Source organism: Saimiri boliviensis, chromosome 2 (genome assembly GCF_048565385.1).
Source record: "Saimiri boliviensis isolate mSaiBol1 chromosome 2, mSaiBol1.pri, whole genome shotgun sequence".
In the NCBI taxonomy this organism is placed as follows: domain Eukaryota; kingdom Metazoa; phylum Chordata; class Mammalia; order Primates; family Cebidae; genus Saimiri; species Saimiri boliviensis.
The window spans coordinates 190,519,404-190,534,334 of NC_133450.1; the positions used below are offsets into that span (position 1 = coordinate 190,519,404).

A 14,931-nucleotide genomic window follows, 5' to 3' on the forward strand; every position below is an offset into this window, starting at 1 on the left:
ATCAGTGGTAGTGAGCTCGGCGTGCCTGGAGGTATGCAAGCCAGAGCTGACAATACTGTGTGTAGCAGAAGGAACTCAAGACCCAGGCAGCAGTGATGGTCTTAAAATTCCTCAATTTTTGATGGTATCCTTTTGATGTATTGACACCCCAGAATCATTTCTGCCTCAAAATATATGTATATTTAAAAATTATATATATTTAAAACTGGAAACATATCTATAAAAAACAAGTCGTATTACCAGGAAGACAATTTTAAGACCCAATCTCGTAATTCTTTGTTGAATTCCTATTTCAGTTTTACATTTTCATAGTTTTCTCCTCATTTCTGGGACCTCTAACTATTTACGTATACACCTATGCTTCAACCCTAATGCCACTTCCTCCATGGTTCTTCCTTTATTTTCCCCAGTTCTAAGCTGCTTTTCCTACCTCATCATCTCCTCCCATTCCCTTAACATCACATTCCTTGTATTATAATGATGTCCACTTTTTGTTTTTCTGTGCGTCCCCTGCAGACCAGAAGTAAGGCCTTGCACACGGAAGGCTGCGACAGTAGTGGTTAAAAGAATAATATGATTAAAACCGTGGCAAAATCCTCCTGCTTTCAAGAAACCCTATCAGACTTGTTTCCAGTTTTTCCTGTTCTATTAAGCACCTGTTGACTGGCCTTGGTGATGGTGCCTGTTCACCACTGCTCCCCCGTTCCTGTAAGAGAATCATGCAATCCCTGCACTTTGGCCTCTGGTGAGTGACATGCACATCCTCCCACACCATCCCCACTGGGACCACGCCTCCTCTCCAACCCAGACCTATTGATTGGTCTGTGAGCAGGCAGGCCACACATCATATCTGAGCAGAAACTTTAAATGCAGTGGTGTGTGCAGCTTGGCCACGGAACGGACATGTTCCACACTGGAGCTGTTCCTCCAGCAGGGTCCTGAATGAGGGGACACATGGGGCAGGGCCACAGCCAGCTCACAGCTATAACGTGGAACATGAGCAAGTGATCAGCATCTGTGGCTGTGATCCAGCAAGGTTTTGGGATTTTTATGGAGCAAAAACTGGCTTATAAAGTGATTCCTTTCCAGAGTTCCCAGTTCACCTGTAGGCAGGGAACAGATACAACCCCAGCTGTCACCTGTGTGACTACAAGGACTAGGAGACCCTGGCCAGAGGGATGCCCCCACCCTCAAGGAGATGTGCTGCTAAGTGTTGAGGACAGGAAGGCAAGGCCTGAGCTCCGGGAAGGAAGCTCAGGCATCCTGAACAAAAGGAAGCTCAGGCATCTCCTTTGCGGGAATATTTTCACATGGATGCTATCACAGTGACACCATCTGCTACCTCTCTCAGTGCTCTTTCTAAAAGAACATGGAGGAAATCTTCCCTCCAGCCTCAGAAACAGGAAATACATCTGGTCTTTTTATCTCATGGACACACATCGTGTTCATGGCTCTTGCCTTTGCATGCTAGGAAGCTCAGAGGGAGATATGTGCAGAATATACCAGATTCTATTGCTCATCTTAGTACATTCCTATTCTTCTTTTGCTCTCTCCCTGGTTTCCTCCATTTATGTATTTTTCTTCTTTTTAATTACAGGTCTTATAAGCCACCTCAAATATCTCATAATATGGATGTAAAATACTGAAAATGACTTAGAACATGTACATTTCTCCATCACATGCGGTCATCGGGAGCCGGGAAGCGGAAGCTCCTATATGTACTCAGATCTAGAACCGTCACCGTGCTGTGGGACTCAGCCTCTCCCACTACGTTGGCTGCATGGCACTGGTACACTCCCTCATCCTCCTTTCTCAAGGGGTTGATCTAGAAATACAACAGGCAAGTTTATACAGTTATATAAGGTACAGCAAAATGACTTCCTTAGTTAGTTCTTAATGCTAAGCTTGCACACTTCCTCCTTTTCAGAATAAGGTAAAACGTGCTCTATTTCTCTCCTTGCCTTGGCTGCCAAGGAGCACGGAGCTAAATTTCCTTCCCAGGGACCCTCTTGAAAGGCACTTTCCCTATTGTGGCTCTCATCTCAATGATTCCTTTGCATACCGGCCTTTTACTGTGAGCTACCTGGACTTTTTATTAAAGGTGCAAGGTATAGATTATTTGGAAAATACCTCAAGTTAAAAGAAGAACAAAAATCTGATCAAAGAATGATCCACAAAGTATTCCCTATAGAGGCAGCCTCTACAAAATACCACCAAAGATAACCTCTTTTCCCTGTCCTTTCTCATACGAAAATGGGGGAATGTGCTTGATTTGAAAAAAACACAGACCAACTGCAATCCCCATCTCTCAGCTGCGTGCAGAAGAGTCACCAAGCCTCCCAGAGCTGTGGGTGGAATGAGGAGGTCGTCCTTAGGGAGCACCCCGAGAATGCTAATGGCCACGTCCACAACCAGCTCACTTCTCTTTTGCTTTCTCTTGTTACAACCAACAGCTTCCATCAATTACAAATCACGCTATGGACCATGCAGCGGGATGTGCACACCAGCTCGTTTTAAACTCATGCCAATCGTGGGGAAAGGGTGAGTATTATGATCTTCTTTTTACAGGAGATTCACAGGTAAGTCACAGACTGCCAGGGCCACAATGGCCCTCCGAAGTCATTCAGTTTGAAGCCCTCTTTTAACAACAGTAGAAATGGAGGCTCAGAAAGGTACAGTGACTGACCCAACATGGACCACCTAGCTCCTCATTCCATCACTCTTTCAAACATGTGGCATTCTTCATCTTAGCAAAAATGCTGTGAGTGGCAGGAAAGAGCTCTGGAGGAGGACTCGAACATGCCCCCTTCCTCCCTTACCAGCGGGTGGCTGAAGCAGGTGTACTAGTTTCCTTGGGCTGCTGTAACAAATTGCCACAAGCTTAGTGCCTTAAAACAAACACATTTATTATCTGCAGTTCTGCAAGTCAGAAGCCCAAGAGGGGCTAAAATCAGTGGGCTACAGTCAAGGTGCCAGCAGGGCTGCATTCTTTCTGAAGGCTCTCAGAAGACTTGTTTTCTTCCCTTCTCCAGCTCCTAGTGGATGCTGGCACTCCTTGGCTGTGGCTCCTTCTAACGTCTTCAAAGCCAGCAATGGTGGGTCAAGTCCTCCCAACAAATCACTTCAGTCTGCCTCTGACTCTTCTGCTTCCCTCTTCCACACTTAAAGACCCACCTTTAAATTGGCCCGCCCAGATAATCCAGGCTAATTTCCTTTTTTTTGTTTTTTGTTTTTTTTGTGTGTGTGTGGTTTTTTGCTTTTTTGAGATAGAGTCTTCCTCTGTCGCCCAGGCTGGAGTGCAGTGGCACGATCTCAGCTCACTGCAACCTCCGCCTCCCAGGTTCAAGTGATTCTTCTGCCTCACCCTCCCAAGTAGCTGGGATTACAAGTGCCAACCATCATGCCCAGCTGATTTTTGTATTTTTAGTAGAGACCGGGTTTTGCTATGTTGGCCATGCTGGTCTTGAACTCCTAACCTCAGGTGATCCGCCCACCTCGGCTTCCCAAAGTGCTGGGATTACAGGGGTGAGCCGCTGTGCCCAGCCTAATCTCCTTACCTTAAAGTCAGCTGTTTAGCAACCTCCCTCCCACCGACTTGCCATGTAACATTGTAGGGTTCTGGGGGTGAGGACATGGACATCCCTGTGGGGCCATCACTCTGCCCCCGGCAGCAGATCACGTATGTTCCTAGCAGATCTGCAACCTGCCCTGCTTGCCTCACAGTTACTGGAGGGGCCAGTGAGAAATGGGTAAGAATAGCTTTGCAACGTGTAACATGTTGTTGAAATATAAAGGATGGCTTATAAGGGTCAGTCAATAATATCCAATAATCCTAAACACTCACCAAAATCCAGGCTGTGGTCTCATGGTCGGAAGGGCCCCCTCGCACCTGGACAGCTACATTGACGTGGTCCCCAGGCAGCTCCTCCAGCGCTTGGGTGCCCTCAGGGGACTGCGTGACCTACAGGGGACATAAACACCAGGAGGGGGCTTAGAAAAAGCATTTCTGGATAAAAACCATCCCACAGGCTTCGCTGTCCTCCTCCTTCGTCCTCCTCCCATTGACTCAAAGACTGAAACCCTAGCACTGCTCATTCCTATGCAAATGACATCAGCCATTTTTTAAGCCTACTTGTACATACAGACAGCACGCTCTGCTGGACAGCAAAGACATGAACATCACCACTATCCCACAGAAGGATTCAGAATTTCAACACCCGTCTGAGGGCTATTGATATTAAGGGGACAACATATACTGTGATCCTTGCCAGTCTCTGAAAAACTGGTCTTTAGGAAGATTTGGTTTTAAAATAGAACTGCGTATTCTGCTACCAGCCAGGTCTGTCTAAAACACAGCCCTGAAGTGAAGTAGGACTCTCTCACACACACACAGCCACTGCAGCTGATGTAGATAGGGTAACAGCAGAGCTTTCTGGGTCCCTAAGTGGCCAAGGGTGTCAATGGCACAGGAAGGGTTGCAATGTCCCCTTCTAAGGGAATAGCTTTGGGGTAGAAGTTTAGAGGCAGAGGAGTGGTACAGAAGGTATCTTTTCCTCATCCTCTGGCCCACCTATAAAGGCATACATACAAACACACTTAAAAGAAAAACACATTTACCACTCACGTCTTTCCATTTCTCCCTGTCTCTTTCTCTCTCTCTCTCTCTCTCTCACACACACACCCACACACACACACACACACACACAGTGTGTGCACGCACAACACGAGTTCTTAGAGAGAAATACCTTTCTCCATGTGATGACTGGGGTAGGCACAGCCCTCACTTCACAGGACAGGCGCACCTGCGCCCCGGTGATGTTGTGAACACTCCGGGGAGGAACAATGACCACAGGAGCTAGGAGGAGGAGACAAGGCGACATAACCTTTACCCTGCTGGGTTTCAAGCAACACACCTCTAAACTCCACAGCCCACTGAGAGCCTGCTGGATGTCCTGACAGGAGGGGAGCTAGGCAAGAGTCATGCTAGGGCAGGGTGACCTCCCAAAGTCCCCCAACGCTGTCTGTGGCAGAGCCAGGGCCTCAGTGCTCCCTCCCAGGGCCCCTTTCAGGCTCCAGCTGCCATCTGCTATAGCTCAATCAACAGACACGGCAGCCAACTCCGAGAGGGGCTGGTGCCACACCACCAATGGCAGAATCTTCTAACAGATGGGCTTTTCGCCTTCCGTGTGGAGGGCGTTGGGAAGAAGAATGCCAGGCAGAACAGCTGCATACACCCTGGAGCTCAATCCCCTGCAGTCCATTCAAGATGCCCATTTGCATGCACAGAGCAAAGACTCCCCAAGACTCCCCACTCCCTCCACCTCCTCATCCCCAGAAGTCGACCCCCAGCCTGGGCAAATCAGGTAGATGTGGTTCTAGACTGCCAGATGTGATGGAGAGGAAAGGGAGGGTGTGGGCTCTCTGGACAGGACCTGGTGTTAGACATTTCAAGACCCTACTCCACACTCTGCCTTGCTCCCTGTGCCTGGCATCTGTTCTGCTCATGCTGGGCTGGAAGAATCAAGGCCAGGCATTTCTACCTGCTCTCACCTGCACTGGACAGAAAGCTCAGCCAGCCCGGTGTCCAGCGCCACAGTGTCTTGGGCAAGGTGCAGCATGGAGGCCTGGCTGGGGAATGCTCGTACCCAGCTGTCATCTGTAAGGTGGGGATCACACCCCTGCTTCCTAGGGCAGTCGAGCTGATCTAACCACAGAATGAGGGTGGAAGTGATGGCTTAAGTTAACATGATATGCAAATGAGGACCAGGAGCAAATAGATGACTGGATGAAGAAACACATGACAAATCAAGGAGTAAACACATTTGTTTCCAGGCCACCAAACTGAAAAGTCTAGAACTCCTAGGGCTTTGCCTGGTGACTCAAGAACAGCCCTGTTGTTCTCCACAAGCCTGCACCTGGGTAAGGCTGCAATATAAAAAGAGAGCAAAGGGAGGAAGCAGAAGGCAGGAGGAAGGAGGTGAGGGACAGGGTCGCATCACACCCAAATGCACAGGAGCATCAAGGTACAGAAAGGAGACTAGTTTGGCCCCTCCAGACAGACTGGGAAGTAGACCGTCAAGCTGGTGCCAAAAATTCTCTGGGAAATCACCTTAGAGCCACAGTCTCAAACTAGAGAAGCTCCTTAGTATCCTAATTCCCTATGATTCTGTGTCTGACCATGTATGACATGCTCGCCCAGCCTCCATTTGCAAGCCTCCAGGGATAGGGAACTCCATAGGTGGCTATGGAGCCAGGCCATTCGGTCTTTGGAGGGCTCCACTGGTAAAAAAGCACATCCTCACCTAGAGCTAAAGCCTGTAACTCCCACCTGCTGATCCTAGGGTTTCCCTCTGGAGCCTCATAGCCCCTGGGTGCCCCAGCACCCCTCCAGTGAGTTGAATACAGGCTGCCCTCCCCATTCCAGGCTGCTTTCTTCCCCCTCTATCTGATCCGTCCACTCCTTCAGCTGTGCCCATCTGAGGGCCCTCTGAAGGGTGGTGCCCAACCCACTTGCCTGACTGTCACCAAAGCCCCTGGAACTGAGATTCTAGATGTCTAACATTGCCGGACAGCCACAGAGAGCCACAGCACTGAGCTCTCTAGCAGGAGCCCTACCTGTGATGACAAAGACAGTCTAATTTATTCACCTTATCCCGCCAGCGCCTCCTGAACCACATAGATGCTGGGATGCTGCCTCCAGCAGAGCCCTAACTGGTGTTCTAGTGGCTCGCTGTGGTGACAATCAGAAGGACCTGGATACCAACGGGAGACTCAATCAGTGTGGTTTACTTTTGTTCATGTAAAGTCAAATTTTAACTGATTTCATCAATCCCTTCAGGCCTAAATGAATAAGCCAGTAAGTCACAATTCATTCCTCTCTCCTCATGTTTCCATCTCTCTATCTTTCAACAACTCCAGTTAAGAAAGACTTTCTTAGAAATACTGTCTCTGTAATTGATTTTGTGGCAGAAAATACCATTTTTTTTTTTTTTACAAAAGAGGCCCTGCTTTTAAAGGGACATCAAAGCACATTAAAGGGACATTAAATTTTTATGTATTTATTTAAAAATTTACAAAAAGCACAATTCATTCTTTCTGGTGTGCAGTTCTAGGTTTTGACAAATGGATACAGTCATGTAATTGCTACTGCAGCCAAGGTACAGAACAGTTCTGTGACCTCAAAAAATTTCATGATGCTCCTCTTATAGTAATACTTTTTTTGGGGGGGTCAGGGCCTCATCCTGTCACTCAGGCAGGAATGCAGTGGCACAATCATAGTTCACTGTAATCTCAAACTCCAGGGCTCAAGCAGTCCTCCTGCCTCAGCCTCTCGAGTAGCTGGGACTACAGGTGTGTACTACCATGCCTAGCTAATTAAATAAAAAATTTTTTTTAGAGATGGGTCTTGCTATGTTGCCCACGCTGATCTTAAACTCCTGGCCTCTAACAATTCTCCCATCTTGGCTTTCCAAAGCACTGGGAATACAGGCATAAGTCACTATTCCCAGCCCTGCTTTTAATTTTAACATGTCTGTTTTTAAATTTAAAATATTTGTATCCATAGTAGCTCTTTATGATCAATAACTATCACAGTACCAGTAATAACAGTAATTATGCCGTCAGCTAGCACAGTGCTCACTGTCTTCTGCCTACAGGTTTCACCTGTTTCTCTCTCCAGCAATCTCACCAACTGCCAGATGGTGGTGCTACCCTAGGTTACCCAGCATTAAAAAGGGTGCAGTGAAGAGGCAATGAGCCCAGCGCTCTGGCTCCAGAACCGAAGCTCTTCTGAACCACTGTGCTAACACCATCCTGCCTTTTCCCTAGAAGACCCTTCCAGGTACACTACCCTTTAATCCTCACGCCAGCCCTGTAAGATAGCTGCTTGCACCCCCATTTTACAGATGAGAAAACCAAGACTCAGAAAGGTGAAGTGTGTGGAGGAACAGGGACTCAAACCCAGGCACCGTGATTCCATTCACTTTCACACTGGTTTCTAAAGTGGAACATTTTTTATCTGTATGGTCTCTGTTCCAGAATAAGAGATGAGTTGCTTAGGGATTGTGTTGGGGGATCCCCAAGACAACTCTCCAGTTCAGTGATTTCCTAGGAAGACTAGGAGGACTCAGAGGACTCAGCATACAGTGGCACTCAGGCTGTGATTTATTATAGTGAAAGGATTTTCCCATCTGGCAAAATCAGCCGAGAGAAAAAGTCAGGGTGGAGGAAGCAGGCACAAGCTTCCAAGAGCCCTCTCCGTGGAGTGACAACCATGTGAAATGCTGTCCACTGGAGATGCTCAAGAGGGACTTGGTGCCCAGGGTTTCTATTGGGAGCTGGCCATAGATGCACTCTCTGCCTAACTGAGTACCAAAATTCCACACTCCGAGAAGGAAAGCAGGTGTTCAGCATAAACCACATTGTACAGTTCAGGCACAGTGAGCCACTCTCATCAATTCCGAGAATAGTGGAATCCCCTGAAATCTAAGTCCCCAGATACCAGCCAAGGGCCAACCTTGCCAGCAGGTCTTTCTGAGGATATGGTCACAGGCCTGCCACATTAGCTGTTTTTTACCCAACAATGAAACACCCCAAACATCACCCTCAGGGAACAGCTCTTGTGAAGATACCCCATAGCATAAGCAATGTATCCTTGACACCAGCAGGACACTTCCAGTCCCTACTATCTCCAAGGGCTCATTCCAGCATGGCACTGGAACGTTCAATGTCAAGACTGCCACCTCAGGCAGGAAGAACAGCGTGGTGAGCAGGGGTGGAAGAGTCCAGGTTCAAATCCTTTCTCTGCCAGGTCTCAGCCTTTGCCTCAGTTTCTTCTTCTTTAAAAGGGGCCCAGGGGCCAGGTGCAGTGGCTAATGCCTGTAATCCCAGCACTTTGGGAGGCTGAGGTGGGTGGATCCCCTGAGGTTGGGAGTTTGAGACCAGACTGGACAACATGGAGAAACCCCGTCTCTACTAAAAAAAATACAAAATTAGCCAGGCATAGTGGCGCATGCCTGTAATCCCAGCTACTTGGGAGGCTAAGGCAGGAGAATTGCTTGAATGTGGGAGGTGGAGGTTGCAGTGAGCCAGCCATTGCACTCCAGCCTGGGCAATAAGAACAAAAACTCTGTCTCAAAAAAAAAAAAAAAGGGCTCAGGAATCTATTCCCTCCCCAGCCCACTCCCCAAAGGCTGCTATGAGGAACACTTGCAAAACCCCTTACGAACTGTAAAAGACCTCTGCAGAGGGACTGGAGGACTCAGCAGGGTGTGCTGTCCCTAGGCAGTCTCCCCTAAGGTGCCTTGCCTGCATGAGACCCTCTGGCCTCAGGTGAGAGGCACCAGGGGCTATGACTACAGCCCTCACTCTGGGAAGCCAAGCACACACTGTTACTGTTGCCAGAGCTGCAGCACTGCTGGAGGCACCAGGGCTTTCCTTTCTGCCTTTGACAAGAGTGATGTGGCTTGCGGGAGGGAGGATGGCTTCTGGCTAGCCAGCCTGCAAACGTGGACACTTCATCCCCCTACAGCTCTTCCTTGCTGATACTCGTTTCCTTCTGCTTGTGCTAGAATTGCAGGGATGGCACAAATCCACCCACCCAAGGGCTAACCATCAGGTAAGACACAGATAGTCACCCAGATGCACACGGTCACAGGAGGCCATACTATGGGGTGAGCAAAACAGTACCAGAGGGAGACTCAAATGCCCGGGGGTCTGGCTGCCAACCACTTGAGCTTGGGCAAGTTGCTAATCATTTCCTGTATCTGCAATTGACAATAACCACCACAGCCTCACATCTTTGAGGTGAAGGGAGAAAATTGATGTGACTGCGTTATTAACTGTGTGGCTCTGTACAAATGAAAGGCATCAATATTGTTATTATAGTGTGTGGTGATCTGTTCCCCTATCTCGTCAGTTATATTGGTCATTGATGGCTGGAATGAAAAAATCTTCCCAAATGCCTCTGAGATTTCTTTAAAGTTAATGGTGCTAGGGAAAGAAAGCGTATCAAAAGTCACCCCCCAGGACCTCATCTGCTTGTATTAAAAAGCACACAACCAAAGAGTTTAATAATCAATGCACTGAACAGCCCTGATAATTTATGCTAATAGTCACGTTATGATGTGGAATGAGAAATAGCTTAATCCTGCTCCCTGCAGCCTCTGCCTCAAATCTCCTCCCACGGCTCAAAGGCTTTTGAGCACAAGCCCCTTCTTTGTCCCCCTCACAAAGTGGCATTCACTGCCTCTCCTGGTTACCTGGTAACATGCACTAGCACAGACCTAGGTTTCTAAGTGGAGCTGGAATTTCAACCAAGGTGAATTTTCTGATTCAAGGTCTCAGGAGCTCACTGAAGCTGCCAGCGCTCAATGCCCTGGCGGGTACTGGCTGGGACCCTGTTCCTATCTAATTTATCATTCAAAACATGACATTAGCTTGCTGTCTGTAGGACCCCAGCCTGCTCCCAATGTTAACAAATAGGGTGCACACACTGAACACTCCAGCCTTTTAAGGTAGTGAGAGCAGTCATTATCATCACAATACTAAGGCCGTACCACTTTACCAGTGAGAAGCTGAACCAATAATTCAGAATGTATTGAAGACCCACATATGAATAATTCTTACTGTTTCTTACTGTTGGAAATTGCTTTTTTGCCACCATCTTTTTTTTTTTTTTTTTTGAGACAGGATCTTGCTGTGTCTCCCAGGTGGAGTACGGTGGCGTGATCATAGCTCACTGTAGCCTTGAACTCCTGCACTCAAGGAATCTTCCTGCCTCAGCCTCCCAAGTAGCTAGGGCTATAGGCACATGTCATCATACCCAGCTAATTTTTAGAATTTTTTGTAGAGATAGGATCTTGCTGTGTTTCCCAGGCTGTCCTTGAACTCCTGGCTTCAAGCAATCCTTCAACCTCAGCCTCCCAAAGTGCAGAATGAAGCTTCCCGCTTCGGCCTGGCACCCAAGGCTTGCAATGGCCTACCTCCGCCTTTCCCAAACATGCTACCAGGCCTCGGCCCTATCAGCCCACTTGCATATCCACCAAAGGGCTCCCACCTCTGAGCCTCAGTTCATGCTGTGCCTCCTCCTTGCCAGCCTTGGGATTCTCTCCCCATCCCTCAAGGCTCCTCTCGGGAGCTATAGCCTGGTGCTAAATAGAGGGACAAGCAACAAACCTTGGGAAAAATAGGGAGGTGGATCCAGATTGAGAAATCCTCAAGATTCAAGGCTGGCTGGTGCACAGCACCTTCCTGATCAGGTTGCTAGCAGGCTAGCCTTGAGGCACCCATCTGAAAACAGCCAGACAAGCCTACGCTGGAGCCCTGTCACAGCTGGGACCAGCCAGGTGGCTCCAGGGAATTTCTTTTCATGTACATCAGCTTTCAGTTCTATTAAATGAGAAGGAGGCCTCCCCAGGGCAGTTGTAAAAATCATGTAAAAAGATGGGTGCAGCCCAGGTATGGCATCTCATGTCTAATTTCAGCATTTTGGGAGGCTGAGGTGGGAGGAGTGCTTGAGGCCAGGAGTTCGAGGCAACAGTGAGCTGTGATCACGCCACTGTACTCCACCTGGGAGACAGAGTGAGACCCCGTCAAAAAAAAAAACATGGATGCAAAAGCAATTTCCAACAGTAAGAATTATTCATATGCAAGTCTTCTGTACGTGTGTGCAGATCAAAGGATCGCTCTCATTACAAGGCAGTTCAGGGCATTTTAGGGCATAGGAGGAAAGGGCAGAATTTAAGCCTGAAAACTGCTTCCCCAGGCTCCTCAGAGGCATGTATAAGGACCCTTCCCACATTGTGAGCAACGTAATACTTGCCGAGGCCTCATTCCATTAAATCTAGGTGCTTGGGAACCAAAGAGTCAGGAGGGGTGATTTTCTCACTAATATCGAAGCAGAACAGCCCCACTCTGACTCACAGTCTCTTTTCCTTCAACCAGCGTCCCCAGGGGCATTGTTAAAAAATGCTCCGGCTGTGTCTTCTGAATAAAAGATGGATATAGGATAGCACAGAATGAGCTGCTGCCTGGGCTAGGAAATGTCCCCTGTCCACACCTTCATGCTTTATCCCAGACACAAGGGCAGGGACCACGCCAGCACTTCAGGACAGAAAGTGACAGGCCAGCAGTGCCTGGTTCTGCGGTGGATGACACAAAGGCTGGTGCGGAAGGAGGGCTGAACCCCAGGGAGGCCTGATGCCTGTCACTAATGAGATCATGAAAAGCCATCCTGAGTTGCTTCCGTGTGGCCCCACAAACATCTTTCTTCCCTGGGTCTGTGCCTGGGGTGGGCCTCAGAGCCCATAGATCAGAGTGGAGGGGCTGTCACATTTACTTGTCATTTGGTAATTTTCAGTGAATTAGGGGTGTGGAGTTTCCATCTGCCATCTGGCCTCACTCTGGTAACCATGGTAACCACCATCTGCCTGACTTAATGCTATCAAGTCCTGTGCTGAAAGAGTACTGGACAGGGTGTTGGATCTGGGAGCTGGTCACCCTTTACTGGTCACCCTGGACAAGGGCTCTGACCTTGCTGGGTCTCCATCTCTTTCTCTGAGTAACAGTAGATTTGGTCTGAATGTCTTTAAGGTGCCTTTCTCTTAGGAAGAGAATGCCACTCTGGGGACAAATAAGCTGAGACCGTCAGCACCACTTAGAGTATGGGGACCTGGTCAGCATTTCTTATGTCTCCTGCATGTGGCATTAAAGTGTTACCTGTCTGGAGACAAAGAGAATTGCTTGTGAATTAAATGCTGAGGAAAGCAGATTATAAAAAAGAGTGATAGGAACTAGCAAAAGGAAAGAGACAGGTCTGTTTGAGTGCCACAGGGCGGAAACAAACTGTTCCAAGTGAAAGGGACCTCAACAGTGACTCCACTGTGGCTGATACGGCCAGAGAGGGGAAGGGACCCATCCAGGGCCACTCAGGGAGCCAGCAGCAGCACAGAGGCACCCCCAGCCACCTCTGTCCTCCATGGGGAGTTTCAGCTAGGAACAGTCAACGGTGATTTTTCTGTGCCCGACCAGCCACACCCTGGTTTTACGTTTCCCAGGACAGGAGGCTTCCCGCCCCATCTCCAACAACCCATTGCATCTCCTGGACTCGGGTACATCTACCTGAACTACTTGAGGGGAAAGACTACTAGATACTTCATAAGGCTTAGAAAGGTCTTACCCCACCCTAAGCTTCTTTCTTGAAGCTAAGTCATTACACTGAATTAGGCTCTGAAGTCTGGACTTGGTCGCTGGGCTCAGGCCAGAATTATTTCCTAGAAGCCTGAACCCCAGGCCAAAAGCCAGGCTCTTTGGGACTCACTTGCCACCTCACTCACCCTAAACTCGGCACTGTTCGCTCCATACAGAGTACATATGAGCGCTTCTCCAAAACATAATGGGTAGGCTATGCTCATGCTTAGGAAGCTGGTAAAGCAGGGGGCTTCACTGGACATCCCCGTGCTAATGTTTTGGTTTCTTTTTGTTTGGTTTTCAAAAGGTACATAAAGAGGGTGTGCAACTATGGCACTCAGAGATGATTTTACTGTAATGTTAATGAAGCTTAAGTTTCTAAGTCACTAGCATTTCATAATAAGTTTCTAAGTCCCTGGCAGTTCTGTTCCTTTACTTAAGGCAGGACTCTCCAAATTATGTATGTTTTAGAACAACGAGACCCGGGTCTGCCCGGAAAGTACCACAATCTTTTCAGATCTTAGGTATCCAAAGGTCTCACTTATTCCTGGATGGAGCTCCCTCAGCATCCCAGGTCAGCCCCATCCCACACTTGAGGCCCTGGTGCTCTGGTGCTATGGCCTGGTGACTCCTGAGTCCCCACTCTGGAACTCATCCTCCTCCCCCATCCTCAACTTCCCTTCCTCCCCATTCAAACAACCTAACGGTCGCTGGATACCTGGGAACTCAGATCCCCCTCCTTAACTCCCAGTCTCCTGCAGGGCAAACATACCATGCCTACAAATAACTGACTGCATCGCCAAGTACTTACGTACCAAAAGGGGCAGCAGGCTCACCAAAATTTCGACTACTACGGTGAGGGGCGTCTCCAAGGATTCTGGCCCCAGTCTCTCTGAGCACGAGGAGAGATAAGAAATACTGCTCCCGAAGGGGAAACTGAGTCCCAGGCAGCGCCATCCGCCACTGGGCAGAGGGGTCCTCCACTCCACATCCCAGAAGGTTAGGGTCTCCTCTTTTCTACCCACCCGAGACCTGACCCCGACTCACCGAACTCGCAAGGGCCATCGCGCGCCTTGTGCAGGTGACCGAAGTGCGTGCGGGGAGCGTGCCGGGCGCGCAAGCGCAGCGCGCAGACGCTGGGGTACGAGCGGCCGTCGGAGCCGCAGACGGCGCCGCGCTGCGCGCACACGCAGAGCCCGGTGCCCTCGGGCGCCGCCCCCGCGGCCCGGCTCACGCACACCAGGCCGGGGCCACAGCGCGCACCGGCGCGGCCCCCGCAGCTCGCGCCCTCGGCTCCCAGGCAGCGCACGCAGCAGCCGCACTCGTCGCGCGCCGAGATCCCGGGCGCCGGGCAGTGGGCGGGCGCTGGGCAGCGTTCGGGCCGGCACGGACCACACTCGGGGCGCCGGCCGCCCACGTCGCGGAGCCCGAGGCTCCAGGTCAGCGGCGGCAGAAACAGCAGCGGCAAGAGCAGCGACAAGCGCGGCATGGCTTGCTCCGGGACAGCGACGGCGCCTCTGCTTTGCGCTCTGCTCGGCGCCCGCCGCGCAGCCACCGCTCCCTCCCCGCGGCCGCTGATTGGCCGGGCCCGCACCGCGGGGCGCCCGCAGACCGCTGCCCGGGCCCGGGATCAGCGCGGTGCCTGAGGCCCGGGGCTCCGAGCTGGAGGGACGCCCCGAGAGCAGCTCTCCGACCTCCGTCGATTGGACTGTTGGGGAAACCGAGACCCAGTGGGGGCGGAAA

General features: G+C 50.0%; 2 protein-coding genes across 3 annotated transcripts in view; one reads left to right on the plus strand and one right to left on the minus strand.

Annotated features, from left to right (window-relative positions):
• The window catches only part of LOC120366345 (aldehyde dehydrogenase X, mitochondrial), a 22,804-nt gene extending 15,864 nt beyond the window's left edge, over positions 1 to 6,940 (plus strand). For both annotated transcript variants that reach the window (XM_074395073.1, XM_074395072.1), the window contains exons 4-5: positions 517 to 745; positions 2,454 to 6,940. The gene's annotated coding sequence lies outside the window, so the exon portion shown is untranslated. The remainder of the gene's footprint in view (positions 1 to 516; positions 746 to 2,453) is intronic.
• Positions 1 to 14,874, minus strand: part of IGFBPL1 (insulin like growth factor binding protein like 1) — a 17,787-nt gene extending 2,913 nt beyond the window's left edge. Inside the window, exons 1-4 of the mRNA XM_074395074.1 lie at positions 14,236 to 14,874; positions 4,746 to 4,855; positions 3,845 to 3,961; positions 1,667 to 1,825 (exon numbers count right to left, since the gene is read on the minus strand). Of these exons, the coding sequence (XP_074251175.1) occupies positions 1,676 to 1,825; positions 3,845 to 3,961; positions 4,746 to 4,855; positions 14,236 to 14,677 (819 nt within the window). The 5' untranslated portion in view covers positions 14,678 to 14,874 and the 3' untranslated portion in view covers positions 1,667 to 1,675. The remainder of the gene's footprint in view (positions 1 to 1,666; positions 1,826 to 3,844; positions 3,962 to 4,745; positions 4,856 to 14,235) is intronic.
• Positions 14,875 to 14,931: the final 57 nt, after the last annotated feature.